Here is a 16,471-nt window from a genome sequence, read left to right as displayed (position 1 = left end):
GTTTTGAGACTATAATTTGGATAGTGTTTTGAATTATTTAGTGAAAAATTGCCAGTCTCAAGAAAGAATTTTAAGATTATAAATAAATAATCAATTAGTAAATATATAGAAGCAACAAAAAAAAATTGTGAAAAGACATAATTTTAGTAAACAAGATAATTTAGATTACTAATACTAATATGTGGTGAACATAACTAACAAAGTGGGTCTGGAAAAATAAGAGAATAGAGAATGAGAAGGGGGTTAAAGAAAGATAAGAAGAGACAAAAAACAAAGAGCTCACCTACTAGTAGAAGATCGGAAATCTCAGTGAGCTGAGTGGTGCGTGCGATAAGATTCTGAAATACAAAGATGATGAGATTACTGGAAGGCGAGGATCCGTTACAAGTTATTCGGATGGGTAAAAATAAGAAATAGAAGATATTTGAGAAATTTTGATTTGAAAGAGGTAAACATATAAGAGGGTGACGACAAATGGTTAAATTGTTTAAAATATTAAAAGAAAAAAAAATGTAAAGATGACGAAATTACTGGAAGATGAGAATATGTTACAAGTTATTTGGGTGGGTAAAAAAAGAAATAGAAGATGTTTAAAAACTTATTTAAAAGAGGAAAACATATAAGAGGGTCACGATAATTGGTTATTAAAAAAAATGTTGAAAAATATGTTACAAAGATGACAAAATTACCGGAAGGAGAGAATACGTTACAAGTTATTTGAAGGGGTAAATAAAAACAAATTGAAAATATTTAAAAGAGGCAAAAAGTATGAAAGGGTCACGACAAATGGTTTTAAAAAAAATAATAATAAAAATAAATAAATAAAATTATATATATATGCAAGAGGTGGAAAAAAAAAATTATCTATGTTACTTTTAATAAACTAACTATTTGGGTATACGTTAACAATAAATTGTGTTGGGGTCCTTGGGACACCCTTACACTATGCCCAGATTAAGCTGAGTTCTTCGGATAATTTATTTGGGTATTAACTATTGCGTTTGGTAGAGGGCGAAAACAGATAAATGATAAATTAAATTAAAGGATTTACTGCTGTACTGTAACAAAGTAAGATAAGCACTGTTGTATTTATGAATAGTTAGTTTTGCACTTGTAACTGTCAATAAATGTTTCATAACACTGTTTGATATATTAGGTGAAATAGACACTATGTTTTCTGATAGACACAAAACTGTTAAGGTGAAAAGGAAGTAAAAATAACAACTGGTACTCTAGGTAAGGAAAACAAAACATACTCCACTAGTTAAGATTATCATCACACTGTTATCTACAATCCAAACAGGTTATACAGCAGTAGTTAGGCATTACTTCTGCTAGCAACAGCTCACTTAGAGATTCTTACACTGTTGAAGTACGGTGAGTTTGGAATTTATAGTTTAGAATTAATAGAATTGGGGTAATGGAATAAAAGTGACCTGAAGAAGTTGTGTTTGTCAGATTTTAAATTTACAGAAGAAGGTTCTAATTGGATATAGAAGTTTTCAGAGATAAGCCTTTTGTTACGAACTGTGGCTAGTATAGATGTTTTTTCAAAATCGAAGGAGTGATTTAAAGAGAAAAAATCTTTTGAAAGTTTAGGGGCAGAATGATTATATGAGGAAACAATAATTGTGTTTTCTGATGCAGTCTTTTAAGAATTGGTTTCATCAATGTAAGCAGATTTACAATTGTGAATGGAGCAAGAGATGTGGTATACGATATGGGATTGGTGTAAAAGTGGGATAGGGTCTTAAAGTTGTGAGTAGATATTAGGTAGTGTGTTGTGAGGTCTAAAAGCAATACGAAGATTAGGTATAGCGGAACATAAGGATTTTTGAATATTATCTGAGAGATGTATCGTAGTGGCCTGTATAAGGGGATAGAGAGGGGTTGTGAAGAATTAGGTGAAGTGATATGAATTTTGTAGTTGTTTATAAGATTATGAATGATATTGAAGGGGAAGTTATTAATTAGTAAAGAGTATTTGTTTTATGCAGTGTGTGTTTCTTTCATGGAATTGGGAATCTGAGAGGGAAAAGCAAAGGTGAATAAGGTTTTTGGTTGTGCTAATTTTTTATGGTAAGGATGCTGGGAGTGGTGATTTAAAAGTCTGCCTAAGTAAGTTGGTTTAGTGTACCAGTCAGTGAATACGGTGTTGTCTGGGTTTCCTATGATGAGGAGGTCCAGGAAAGGGAGTGATTCAAAATGATGAGAGATAGTTTCAAGTTTCTGAGTTGAAGTGAGTGATTGTTTGATTTGTTCAAATTGATTGTTTGATCTAGTTTCTAAGTTGAAGGGAGTGATTGTTTTCAAGTTCTAAATTAAAATTGAGGTGTGGATGGTAAAAATTAAAGGTGGATAAAATATCAGCGATTTTATCAGGATTAACGACAAGGAGGAGGTCATCTACATATTTTTTTATGAGAATAATGTCAACTAGAAGAAGTGGGATAACGGAATCAAGCAAATGATTAAAGACAATGTTGGAAAGATCAGGAGGTAGAGGATTTCCTATGGCCAGTCCTGAAATTTTTGCCTTGATCACAAAATGGCCAGTCTTTAAATTATTTATTATTAATTATTATTTAATATAAGTCCTTGTGTATTTTATAATTATGTTATCTTTCTCTGTTGTAATATATGGTTTATTTTTTCAAAAATAGATTTTTATGGGCGAAAATGTTTCATCTCAAACTTCGAGTTTGTTAATTCACCCAGAAGGCTATGATAAAACAATCGTTAAGTGCTCTGGGCTTTGTATCTCGACTGGTACGGGTTCTACCAGTTGGCATATGTCCATCAACAGGCTTACAGAAGAAAAGGTAATTTATTCAACCTGATTAAATTTGTTTATCATTAATGTATTAATAATTGCTTGTTAATCAAAGGTTTATCTGAGAAAAATCATTAAATGAAATTTTAAATCAAACTTTATTAAATTATTGTTCTATTATGAAAGAAATTGTTGCTTCATTCTTGATAAAGAAATAAGGATATTTGTTCACTTCACTCAACCTCAATCTTGAAAAAATTATATGAATGTTGAGGAATGAAATTAAACTTCTTAAATTAAAGTGGACTATTTGAGCCATTTTATGCTTATACATGCAAGTTATTAATGATATCTTAAAATGTCATATTTTCAGTCATTCATTGTACCATTTACAGCTTTTTCATTGTTTTTATGATAATCAAACAATTGTATTATTAATTTCAGGTTAGGATGGTAATGGAACTATCTGGTCATCCACCAAATGATGAAGATGAGGTAGCATGCATCACTAAGAAATACAACAAATCACTTAGATTTTCTCCAGGTATAGTAACAATTGGTAGTATAACACATTTTGTTTTTATAAGGGATTGAGTCCTATCAGATCTGGAGGCTAAAGAATTTTCATGTTCATGACAATTAATTCTCCATTTATCCATTTCTATAGAATTAAGTATTTCTAAAAAAGACTTAACTTTTGGGATTCTCCTCATAGTATGATGATCAATATAAACTGTTGTTTAATTTTTACTCATGTTCCATGCATTGAATTAATTTCTGTGTCTTTAAAAAGCTCTTTTCTAAAATAAATTTTAATTTAATAGAAATAAACATTTGGTTCTTAGATATTGTCTTTTGAAAGGGCAATTTTGTTAGGTCTTTGATGAGTGATATTAAAAAAAAAAAGTTTCAGAGGCCAAGAAACCTAGACCTACCATGTTGCTGGGCCCGTAGCAGCACGTTGCATTGAGAAAAGCAAACAACTGCAGTCGCTCGGGCCCTCAGCTGAGAAAATACCAAGTATTGAAGTGGCGGTCATACTGATCGCCGTGGGCCCAGTGGAATGTCATGTTGCGGTCACGATGACCGCCATGGTAGTCGAACTTTTGACAGTTTATTTTTTGTTTTTATGTATAGCTATATTATTAAAAATGTTAATAACATTGTTTATTTTTCAGATGATAGACGCCTTTACTGGAGTTTAAGAGAGCCTATTTATAGTTCGGTGTTTCCTGATCCGCCTGGTTTCCCAGCAGGTGGTTTTTCCAAGCGTGTATCAGTTGGTTCTCGCTGTTTTTCAGGATGTTTAGTTGTTGATGGTACTCATTGGTATCCATTTCATGATGGAACTGTGGCTCAACTGTATTCGAGCGCTGATAAATGTCTTAGAACAATAAGTTTCAACTGAATATAGAAGAGTATTATCTCCTATTTTTAATTAACATCTGTTATGTAATATTATATAGTGCCACAAAATGTAGTTTAGTACAATCAATGAAGCATTTTCTAAATGTAATAAGAATAACTATCACATACATCATTGTACCCTAGCATCCAAATTTTAATATAATTATTTATGTAATTAGTGAATGTTATGTTACCCCAGTTTGCTTATGGGATTCTTGTTAACAGAATTGGGAAAACCAATTGCATAACTAGACTGAAAGTATTAAAATCATAATAAATGCCTTAGAACACTTTTAAATGAGCATTGAAGAGTATTATCACCTACATTCTTTTAATACCCTTTATGAAATAGTAATTAATGCTGCATGATGTAGTTTGCTATTACTGATTAATTATTTTTTATATATATAATAACTATAACATAATTGTATTGTAGCATTAAAATTTTAGTGGTTATTTATCATAATAAATTAATTTCACCTGTTAAGTCACTCCAGTTTAGTAAAGGGGTTTTAGTGAACAGAATTTTGTAAACCAAATGCATAACTAGACTGAATATGTTAAAGCCATAAAAAATGCCTTAGAATTATATTTTTAAATGAGAATAGAAAAGCACTACCACCTATATTCATACAATATTCTTTATGAAATACTAGTTAATACCATATGTGATGTAGTTTGGTATAATGAATTAAATGTTATTTATTATTTAAGAATATTATTACAGTTATACAGATTATTTTATTGAAGCATTCAAATTTTAATATGATTATTTGTTATTTAAACAATCGAGTAAATCAAATATGTAGCTAGACTGAAAACATTTATTAAATTTTGTTAATTTTTTTTATTTAGATCTCTGAAATCGATAAGCCTGATTTTTTTTTTAATCGTTATATACATCAATACGTATAGTTATAGTATAGTCATTAGTTATGAAAAGAGGACATTTATAATTCTAAAAATAAAATTTGTTATCGGTTTAGGCACACCACTGTTTAATTTGTGTCTGAAATGAAAGGCTGATAAGCAAGGCATGTAATAATTGTCTTATTTAAACTGCTTTGAATAAGATTACAATGAATGTTTATTGATACACAGCCAAAGCTTTGATATAACTAAGTAACTGATTCAAGGACTGATTTATTTTTCTAACTATTTATCTAAAAATCTAATTTTATTAATGAAATTCGAATTCACTAGAAAAATGTTACTTTAAACTTATCTTTTAATACGAGGTGATGAAATATTGTTACGGTTGTGATTTTATTGAATATTTGTTAAATGTATCACAATGAAAAATAAAGAAATTCTATAAATATTTTTATATATATATTTTTTTTTAAATTACTTATCACCTGTCCTAGTTGTGTGATTTTTTAGGAGACATCACAAAATAAGAGGAGTGAGCATTTTTGCCATGCTACCACACTTAGTCCCAACATAGCAACGTTCAGAACAACTCGGCCTTAAAATTGTGAGTAGGTGGCTACGTTGACTGTCCCATGTTCCCAGATCTTCCGTTCCCCTCAGTTTTGTGAATGATACATCAAAATCAAAATATCAATAATTTTAAATTAAATTAAAAATTTTTACATGTGGTTTTCTTTTCTTTATATTGTTGCTCCAGAAGTTTAATGATGCAACTTTAAAATATTATGAGTGCTGAGGCGAAGACTCAGCGATGAGTCGTAGCACCCATGATGATGACTATTGTACAAGTTACTAAAAATTACATAAATTGAATAAACTAGCTGAAAGCAATGAAGATGATTTAACATTGTGGTGATTCTGACTTTCTAAGTTTGTAAGCAATTATTTATAGATAAAAAGCTTTTAGTCTATATGTGCCTATTTGAAGAATTAAAAGAAAGAAGCCTTGCAGGACATCAAACACAGGCTTATTGAAACAAAATGAAATTCAGCTTCATTATTCTAGGACGTAGTTCTTAGAGATCTTCGGCTACATTTCTAGTCAGCCAGGGCAATGTGGCCATACTAATAACTAACGAAATATATAAATATGAAAAGGAGGGAACTGTAGGTGCATGATGTAGAATTCCAGAGTGAGGCAGCTAAGTTTAGGAAGGACTTTCCACAGAAGCAGTTGGTTAAGAAGGTGGAAGTAAAATGGATGAGCGGGATTTGGTAGTGTTTATTAAAACTATTATCATTTGGTTAAAAAAAAAAAAGAAGAAAATTATAATTTAGCATCTTTATTACTATACACATACACGTACAATTTTAACATATTCGTTCATTTCAATACTTATACTTTCATCAAATTTAAAAGGTACAAATACTTTCAACAGAATATAAAAAAGGTTTATCAATTCATGAACATCAAAGCTTAAATAAAACAAAGATAAATTATATTCAATAAAATATGTTGCACAACAATTTTAGGTTTATATTGTATTTGATGATATATTAGCTTCAAGCTATTGAATGAAACTAAGGAGATTACATTAATGACACTGCACTACAAATTATTTGTAGTAGTATATAGCTGAGACATTTATTTTTTATAGATATTCATTTCTTATCAGTAGAAATTGAAAAGAAGTATAAATGAATGGGAAGTAAAAATGGAAGAATTACAAGTCAATAACATTCTTGTACCTAAAGTTATAATTATTTTATTAAAATGTAAATCAGATTAGTATAATATCAAAGAGAACAGATTTTTAATGAGCAAAAAGAGGAAATATTTCATTACAACACCGAGGAACAGTTCATTAATTAATAACACACACATTTATATAACTTATATCGTAACTTTCTAAAACAGTATATTTGTTACACATAATATTTATTATAAATTGTAATTCGTGTTAAAAGCTTATCAGTTTTGATGATGATAATTAAAAAAGCAGTTACTAAATAATTATGACACACATTATAAAGATATAATTTGTATTGAATCAACATCAATCATATGCTGTTATCAGTTATGCTTTAATAAATTTTTTTTTTATTAATACTGAAAAGAATATTTACTCTCACTAGTCACAATATGGTAACAATACCTCTAAAACTATTTTGTTAAAAAAAAAAATAAATAATATTGAGAAATAACAAACAATTAAATAATTCCATTGTTAACGGATCCAACTGAACCATCTATATTCTGCGAAACTAGGCCTAAAAATTTTAATTAAAATAAAAAGTAATTCACATATAATATTACAGTGATTTACTTTTCTTATAGATTATTCTTAAATATTACATTTAGTCTCGATCGATCGCATCACACAACGCGTAAAGAAATTAAAATAGGATAATTAAAATAAAGGAGTACAATAAACCATAGGAATTATCACAGTCATTAAAAAACTTTTGTATCAATAAATCTAATCATAAAAAATTGACTACAGCCACTGCTTTAAAAATATATATGAATATAAACTCTATTTATAAAGGGTTGTTACGTTTATGTTATTGGTGCATCATCGTCTTGCAAAGATGTAACAAACACTGTATTATAACGCCTCACACGGAATTGGTACAATTTCTCAATCAATTTGAGACGTTTGATCAAAAAGAAAATAGCACCAGCTAGAGCTAAAATCATACAAGGTATGACAATCCAGAGAGCAATGGAGCTTCCTAAAACAAAAAGAAACAAATAACAACAATAAGTTATAATTACAGTACAAAAGCAATATTTCACAGAAACAGATTGATTTTTACATAATATTATTCAAGAAAATGCTAAGAATAAAATAAAATGATAATACATACAAATTAAATAGAAACTGACTTTAATAAAGAACAGTAAGTAAAAAAAAAATTAGTAATTGAAAAAAAAAATATTTTCCTTTCAATAAGAATCTTTTATTAACATTCATTAAAAGTTATAATCAATCCAGAGTGAGTAATAATTCAAAATGTGTTTTTCATTAGCTTATAATTAACCTTCAAATCCCTTCAGAGAGAAATGTTACATTTTTGCCAATTATTTTAACATTCTAGATGTTGTCACCTTGCTTTGATAAAGGTATACCATGAAAAAAAAAAGTTTTGAATTGACCATGTTCCAAAGATAGTGTCATAGGCACAGGGGCCCCTTATAGACTATCCCAAAGCTAGTAGAGTTGTCGTCAAGAAAACTCCATTCTGCATAACAATCTATGGAATTCATGAGGTACAAAATAAATTTAAAAAAGAATTGTCACATTTACAACTATTAAAGCAAAGCAGCAGCAATATACATTTAGCAACGAAACTAAAAAAGTAAGTAAAAAAAAAAATTTGGTCTCGGTAATGAGGCTTTAATTGAAAAAGAATTAAAAATATTTGTCACAAGTTGGATGATGGTATGCTAAGTGAAAGAAATACTCCAAGAAGTGAAACTTATTTTTTAGCCTACGTTGTAGGCCTTCATCAAGGCAACGGGTATGGAAGTTCAACAAGAACTGAATTATTGTAGAACTGTAGAAATGTACACCAAATAGTGAATATCATTTAACCAAGTAGCAGAAGCATGATAAAATATTTTTAACAAATTATTTTTTTCTAAAATGGAATTGTTTTTTATTGGTCCAGAAAGTGAATGAAACCAGTTTTGAAACCCAAAATCTTAATGGGATACTTATCTATGAGTATAGGTCAATGATTAATTTGTAATTATGAAGAAAACTGGGCTGAATCCTAACAAACAGCAATATTTCTTCACCACACTATACATTTCTACACATCTATACTTTTATCACCTATCTATAAATTTCCTGTAAAATTCTGATTAGGGATCCTTTTCTATCTAGTAAAGTTAAGACAATACCAGAACTTGTTAAAAAAATTATTTACAAAATTATAAGTAAACATAAAAGTAATCAGTAGTCTCCTTTTTGATAATGGGGCTAATTTTAGAGTAAAGAAACATAGGGCATAATATCTTAACAAAAAAAAAAATTAATAAAAAAAACTGCATTCCATAGATATCACCATAATTAACCTTATAAGTAATGAATCGGCACATATATAAACAGAAACTAATACATTATACACTAAATGCAGAATAAATTAAGACTCAAGGGAGGGTTATACCAGAACTGACCATATTTAAAAAAATTACACAAAATCATACCTTCACTAACTACTGGATGGTCATCATCAACATATTCATCTTTGGATGGGACAACAACTGGGATACATTTTCCATTTTCAAGTTTGAATGATTCCTTGCAATGACAAATACCAACATTATCCTTTTCTTGAAGGCATTCTGAGTTTTCACCACAATGATTACCAAATACATCATCCAACCTGCATGATTCTTCTGAAAATAGGATGATTGGATAAAAACGTACTATTACTAAGTCTATCAGTTACTTTAAAGAAGAAAACATACCTCCAAAACAAAATATGTAAAAATTAAAAAAATAAAGTAGCCACGAAATAATAAAAACAAAACTACTGTTGTTAGATCGTAGATTCATTTTAATTTAAAGTCATCAATTGAATGTTCAATGAAATAAACACTATTTGTGCCATACACGCTTCAAAACTTAAAGTAGGAAACAATCAATTAAATGACATACAACATCAAACGCATATCAGTACACAAGCTGTTATCTATTGGTGATTGAAGTTATCTTCATTCAATAGCTATGCCTACTGAATGAAGTTTATTTTTATAAAAATAACACAAACGATTATGTTACGTATTCAATTTATTAAAAATAAATTAGAAAATATTAATTTAATATTTTAGTTCAGTATTAATACAAACTACAAACTAACAAGATTAATGAATTTGTAGATTAGATGTCGGTATCCATGTAGGTAACATCTGCCATGTTCCTTGGCTTTATCCAGATGAATTATTGTATTTGATATTAACAGTTAACGTTCTGTGACTGTTAAATAATTATCGCGTGTTTTATTAATGATTTTAATTATGACTCGAAGTGTTTTCAGCATCGTATGTAGTAGAATACAACTATAATTTTTAAAAAATAAACAGCCGTCATTCGTCTACCTTTTAATTATTTATTGCTTCAATTGTAAAAGCTAGAATATCAGCCCATTTATTTGGCTATATGTAGTCTCTGATTTATTTTCTTTTGCTTAATGAAATAGAAACATGTTTTCTGCAATTAAGAGTGAATCCAAAGTTTCAGTATCACCAGAGACATTTCAACCTAGTCATTTCTTTAAAAATGTATAGTGTTATGTTAAAGTAGTGTAGTGCACTTTTGTAAACTTCATATATTTTTTTTTTTATAAAGAAGTTGAAAGTATTCATGCTGATGTGATTGAAAGAACATTAATGGAACAAAATGTCAGCAAAAGATATGGATGGTTTTATGGGCCTTCTGTCCACAACAGATACAAAACAAAAGCTCATTATTGGGCAGGATCTTTTGAACTATTTGCAGAATGGATCATCCATAGAATGTTCTGATATTGGCATGGTAGTTGACAGCCTTCTGCCATGGATACAAAGCAGCAATTTCAAGGTAGTGTTCTCAATTTCATTACATTAATCAATTAGCTTTTACAGAGGTAGACAGATCAGTGTTCTTTATGATTTATTTTGTGCATTAATTGGACTTTTAATTTTTATTGAGGATTATGTATTGCTTATAAATTAAGATGAGTTTGATAGTTATTTGTTTACTGATTTCAATCATAGTTACAAATTATTACTTTTAGTTTAAGTAGGTTTGTTAGATATCCTTAGATCCTCAGTTGTTGCACCGTGAAGTTGGATATTTACGATTTGCTTTTACTAAAGATTTACTTTTATATTTTTATAAATTTCAGTGATCATGAAAGCTCAATGTTTATCCTAAAATGATTCTGCAATCAAGGGGTTGTTTTCTTAGTCTGATTCCCGATTTGTATTTTTTTTTCTCTGAAATTTATCATTCATCCTGCTGGTTATAAATTCAAGATTTTTTGTTTTACAATATAACCTCCATTTTCATTGTTTGGTATTTAAAATAATATAATAAGACTGGACTCTTATCATGTCTATTGTTACGTAGGTGGATTTGTTTTTTGTTGTGTTTACATTAGCCTGCTTAAAAAATAAAAACAAAGTTCAGTTTTAATCATAGAGATATTTTATGATATAATTTTTTCTTTTGATAGTATTTTTGGTGGAGGCTGACAACTTAATTGTTATTTTGATGGTTCAAAGTTAATTGTGTTGATCTATTTGAATATACATATGTTCTTTAGAGTGCAGAAGTGACATCAGAAAGTATTAATTTGTCTTTTCCTTTATCGAAAATAAAATGAGTTACAAAGTTATCCAGTCTATTATATCTAATATATCTGTTAAAATTACTTATCTGATAACTGTCACTGGTGAAATTGAATTTTTTATTTTTATATTTACCAGGTCATAATGGATGAACCTTACCATCAAATTGTTGTAACTGAGAAGTGATTTTAATTGATCTTTTCAAAGTTGATTTTTGTTGATAAATATTTCGTTATAATCAAATTGAATATATATTTTTTAAATTTAATTGGATTTGGGTTTGAATAGTTCTTCGTGAAGAGATGCTTAGACGGCGGTTGATGGTATCAAAATCAAATTGTTTGAGTTCCCTCAACCTTCTATTTAGAAAATAGTAATGATTGCATAAGCTATAACTTAATTAAATTGTTTTTTAATTTGTGAGAAAGTTATGGATGCAGCCTAAATTTTCTGTGATTTTGAATTAAATATTTTATTACTAAAACATTATTTTTTGGTAAATGATTCTTCTTTATTCACATTTTAAGTATAATTATCATGAATCACACGTAAAGAGTTATAAATGTTAGCTTGTGGAAATTATAGTTGTTTATTGATTACTTATGATTTTTTTCCACACAGAATTATTGCCATTCTTATTAAAATTTAGATTTTTTTAAAGCCATTTGTGTGTTGTATTTGAATTTTATTGCCTTAGGAATGTAGGGAAAGTGTGGAGGCTGTGTGCAGCCCACTTCTTTAATTTTGCTGTTGATTAACAAGATGATGTTTCAAGGATGTTTTGAATTGTATCTTATCACTTTTATTATGTTTATCTTTGCCCTCTTTTATGGTAAAGGTTTTTAAGTTTGAATTGGATTTCGTTTATTGTTTTCATTTTTGGAGATGTACATTTATCTCTCCAATTCCATATTTATGTTATCTCTCCAATTCAATAAACTTTATGTTGAAATTAACTTTTTTTAAAGACTTCTCTAAATTTTTTTTAACTTCTGAAAGCATTAGTGAAATCAGGAATAGATTAAGAAATCATGATTCTCAAGTTGTGATGAAATCCTTTAATGTAATTCATTAATCTCTCTTTGTTTCCATGAACTCCTTGGAGACAGATATTTTTTTGCTGTATAATATTTATTTAATAAAATTAGGAAGTTGTAAAAAAAAAAAAAAAAAAAATGATTCTCAAGATGAAATGAAATCTCTATTTTAATTTGTTTATTATTATTTATCTATTTGCTTAAAAAATATTTTAAATGTATTATCTAGCAATTTCTTTATTTCACTTGGATTTCATGAACTTTTGCATAGGTATTTGTTTACTGCTCCAATATTTATTCAACATCAATTCATTGATCTGATGTCTGCAATTATTTATTATTTAATTAGGTCCTTTTCATCTTTATTTGATGAGATTTATTGTGATCATTGAAATTATTGGATTGAGATGTATAAAAATATAACTTAAATCATTCTTATTTATTTATTGAAAATTAACTTAAATCTAGTTGTCAAATTAAACTACAAATTCTTGGAGTAATTTCTAAGAAGTTAAGGAGTTTGTATTTGGTTTGGGAAGAGCCAGTTCATCATACTCTTCCAGTTCAGCTTCGAAAATTAGGTTATCAATTTTATTTCTTAAAATGCACAGTCTCTTTGAATTGCTTATTTTCCTTAATCTGCTAGCAATATTTTCTCCATAAACTGAATGTTCATCCCATTCTAGGCTTTGTTTAAAATTATCATAGCATTCCTTCATTATTTGGTTAGCCCTTTCCATCTTGGATGGTTCACCATTGGTTGTTGATTCACAACCAGTGGAGGGAGAAGGTGCACTGTGTATTGGCATTGTGTTCTTCTTTTTGTGTCTTAAATCCAAAGCTCGCAATAACCGCAGAACAGATGCTACACTTCCGGTATAACCAATTTTTTCCTGAAGAACCGATCTAACTTTTTCTGCAGTTGGAATTTCGCCCCTGTTGTAAAAATGTGATACAGTTCTTCTAACTAAGTCGCAATCGGAATCACTTAAACCAGTTTGTGGTTTCGCTCGAGAATACGATTTTCGAGGAGCCGAAAACTGTGGGTTTGTTTTCTGCTCTCGCACACACCTCTGGACAGAACTAAGGCTGACTCCGCACAACTTGGCTGTCAACTCTTGGCTTTTTTTGAAGTCCACAGTTTCGCGAACAGTTGGATCGTTTAAACTTTTAACAAATTTCAAAACGTTAGCGATGACATTTTTACTTTGTCTGCTCAAATCATATTCTCCTATTCCCTCCAACCTGTGTTTTCTTTTGGTCTTATTTTCATTTAAATCACGTGTTGTGGCAAGCGGATCCATTGCAGATCATTTAATTATTTCAATTAATTTAACATAATGCAAGAACGCACAATATCTTGACCCATCTCGTACAGACTGGCCTTCTAAAGTAAGCGCTCCTGGCGGTAGGACACGAAATAAGACGGGTGACCTTTTTGCACCGTTGCCAGTTCATGCAGCTTATTATACAGTTTCCTGAAATCGATCGAATATTTAAACTACTAGATCTAATTTTACTAATTTACTATAAATTATTTCTGGACCCTTTCACAATTCGTTCTGTTAGTGTTCCCAAAGTGGTTTAGTAGATTTTTAATTTTTATTCAAGTGAAAATATGTAAAAATTTGTATTTTACTACATTTACAATGTGAGAAATGTCTAGAAATTGAGAATATAATAGGACCATTAAATAAAAATAATAATATATATACTTGTGTGTGTGTATATATATAGTTATCATCCTATCCCAGTTATTATTATACATATATCAGAAAAATAAAATGAAATTAGATATTTCCGATTTGTTTGTATCTCATTCTGTCCCACTTCAGTTTTCAATGTTTTATTATACATATTTTGTATCTGATGATAGTTCATTCTGAAACAAACCCTTTTTTAATAATAGAATTACAAATAGAGGTCTTGTAGAGGTTGCATAAAAAAAAAATCTTTTAAGTTACTTTGTAAGTATAGCTGTCTCACCATCTCTATTAGGTAAACGTAACTATCTGTCTTTCAGTGTCATAGATTTGTGGTCTAAAAATAAAATCCACTGAACGAGTGGTTTTTTAAATATTCCAGGAATGTATTTACTTTTGCGCATGCGTAAACGAAAGTAGTAAATAGGATTTGTTAACGTACCATACCATTTTTACCCTAATTATAAAATTTGGACAAAAAGAGATGAGGCATTTAACAAGATAAGTAAAAACGCCTATCTTTTTATGTAAACGTGTGCAAATGCTCATGCGTAATCGAAAATAATAAGGAAATTTGATAAAAACTGATATGGAACCATTTTTATATATAGTCCGAGAGGCTGTGCAAATAGATCTAGATTATTTGATCAAAACTTTGACAGCAATTTTTTGAATCTTTATTACATTGCCAATTAAGAAGTAAGAGTCTACCAGTCAGACAACTGCAAAAATGGTGGTTGTTCTGAAGATACTAAAAATTCATTTTTGAGTTTTGTCAAGTAAAACAAAAAAATGTACGTTATTTCCTTGCAGAAAATGGTTCAGTTCTTACTTAGATTAAATTAGAGATGCAGTAAATTTGATTAAAAAATAAATATTGAAGTATGCATGCTCCTAGTTTATTTTATTCCTAAAACACAAAAAACTTCGCTCATTTCCATTTGGAGCTTTTTATCCTAAAAACTACCTATAACATTAAAAACCTTTACCGATCATTATCTAAAGTAGAGTAAATTCTCTAAAACATGTGCCCTACTAGACATCCATACATCTGATAGTTTCTCAGATAAAGAAAAGTCAATATTTAGTGAATTTATTTTTCCTAATTTCATGGCAACGTCTCCTACGGAAATATTGATTATAAAACACTTTATAGTACATTTAACTAGCTTTAATTTAAGTCCTGGCAGACATCTATACGTCTTATGGTTCCTCAGATAAGATTTTCATAAACCAAAGGGTTTTTTTTTTCAGAACATTGAGAAATCAACATATGTAAATTTATTTTGTCAAATATCCTTAACTATTAAATAAATATATAAACTAGTTTTAATACGAGTGATACCTAACAACTGTACGTCTAATGGTTTCTGAGATATAATTTTTTATAAGCTAAAAGTTGTGTCCGAACTACTATAAATTAACATTGTGTGAATTTGTTTCGGCAAATATGAAAACTACTCCTCACAGGAAGTAAAACGCCAAAAATGACTTAATAGTACATTAAAGTAGCTTTAATTCGAGTGCTTACAGACATCTGTAAGTCTTAAATATAATTAAATTGATTAACTTCTGATTTTTCGTTATGAAATGTTACTTCTTAGAAAATTGTATCTAAGGTACTGTTAAATGTAAGCAGCTATATTAGGGCTCATATTTTATCAAATTTACTCTACTTTCAGTGATGTTCTATCATGTTTTTTAGTGGTGTGTGTAGTTTTAAAGACATGGAACTACGAATGAAAAATGAGCGAAAATAGTAGGTGTTTCGGGAATAAAAGACACCTCAGGGTGCCTGCATCTTTAACACTTCAAAGTATATTTTTTAATGACATTACCTGTTTCTGAATCCCTTGCATAGTATAGGTTAAAACTGAACCATTCTATGAAAGGAAAAAATTCATATTTTTTTTATTACTTTCAACGACGAATGGTTTGCTCAGTGACATGAACAAGATGGTAGCTTCACTGGCGCTACTACTGTCATGACGGCAACTGTTATCGAGTTTTCACCATTCCAGTGGCTTCTACAGTTGTTGCTGTGATAACTTCACTGCCACTAAATGTTCTGTCAACTATCACGCAAAACCTAATATAACACTATTATCACGATAGTAACTAATATTGTTATAACAGCCACTTTCAGACAATTTACACCAGAACAGTAGCAATGGCTGTAATTAGTTTTCTTGTAATCTAGTAATTCTCCAGTATTTATAAATATTAACATTATTTTTAAAATAATTATAATGAAACAATTTATTTTACCAATAATAACATTGTAAAATAACAATTATCAGATAATTATTTCAGAAATAACTGTTTGAGAAATATA

General features: G+C 29.1%; 3 protein-coding genes across 3 annotated transcripts in view; 2 read left to right on the top strand and 1 right to left on the bottom strand.

Annotated features, from left to right (window-relative positions):
• Nadk2 (NAD kinase 2, mitochondrial) overlaps nt 1–5,507 on the top strand; it is a gene marked incomplete in the record, with an annotated part of 11,767 nt that extends 6,260 nt beyond the window's left edge. The window contains 3 exon segments of the mRNA XM_067051601.1: nt 2,664–2,822; nt 3,218–3,317; nt 3,952–5,507. Coding sequence (XP_066907702.1) covers nt 2,664–2,822; nt 3,218–3,317; nt 3,952–4,181 — 489 coding nt within the window.
• Nucleotides 5,508–6,380: 873 nt separating this feature from the next.
• On the bottom strand, nt 6,381–9,777 carry LOC106680558 (uncharacterized). The gene is made up of 3 exons (XM_014420342.2): nt 9,534–9,777; nt 9,270–9,461; nt 6,381–7,789 (listed from the first exon to the last, which is right to left on the bottom strand). The coding sequence occupies exons 1-3, from the start codon at nt 9,619–9,621 to the stop codon at nt 7,614–7,616; spliced, it is 456 nt and encodes a 151-aa protein (XP_014275828.1). The 5' UTR covers nt 9,622–9,777; the 3' UTR covers nt 6,381–7,613.
• A 179-nt stretch (nt 9,778–9,956) lies between these two features.
• chb (chromosome bows) overlaps nt 9,957–16,471 on the top strand; it is a 61,908-nt gene continuing 55,393 nt past the window's right edge. Inside the window, exon 1 of the mRNA XM_067051600.1 lies at nt 9,957–10,644. Within this exon, the coding sequence (XP_066907701.1) occupies nt 10,465–10,644 (180 nt within the window). The 5' untranslated portion in view covers nt 9,957–10,464. The remainder of the gene's footprint in view (nt 10,645–16,471) is intronic.

This window comes from Halyomorpha halys, unplaced genomic scaffold (genome assembly GCF_000696795.3).
Source record: "Halyomorpha halys isolate HHAL.00 unplaced genomic scaffold, Hhal_1.1 Scaffold18.1, whole genome shotgun sequence".
Taxonomy (NCBI): domain Eukaryota; kingdom Metazoa; phylum Arthropoda; class Insecta; order Hemiptera; family Pentatomidae; genus Halyomorpha; species Halyomorpha halys.
This window is presented reverse-complemented; position numbering and strand designations above follow the sequence as displayed.

Coding starts and splice junctions, on each gene's coding strand:
- LOC106680558 (XM_014420342.2), bottom strand. CDS start 9,621: ATGAATCTACGATCTAACAACAGTAGTTTTGTTTTTATTATTTCGTGG. Junction 9,462..9,533: donor TTACATATTTTGTTTTGGAG/GTATGTTTTCTT, acceptor TCCTATTTTCAG/AAGAATCATGCAGGTTGGAT. Junction 7,790..9,269: donor CCATCCAGTAGTTAGTGAAG/GTATGATTTTGT, acceptor TTTTTGTTTTAG/GAAGCTCCATTGCTCTCTGG.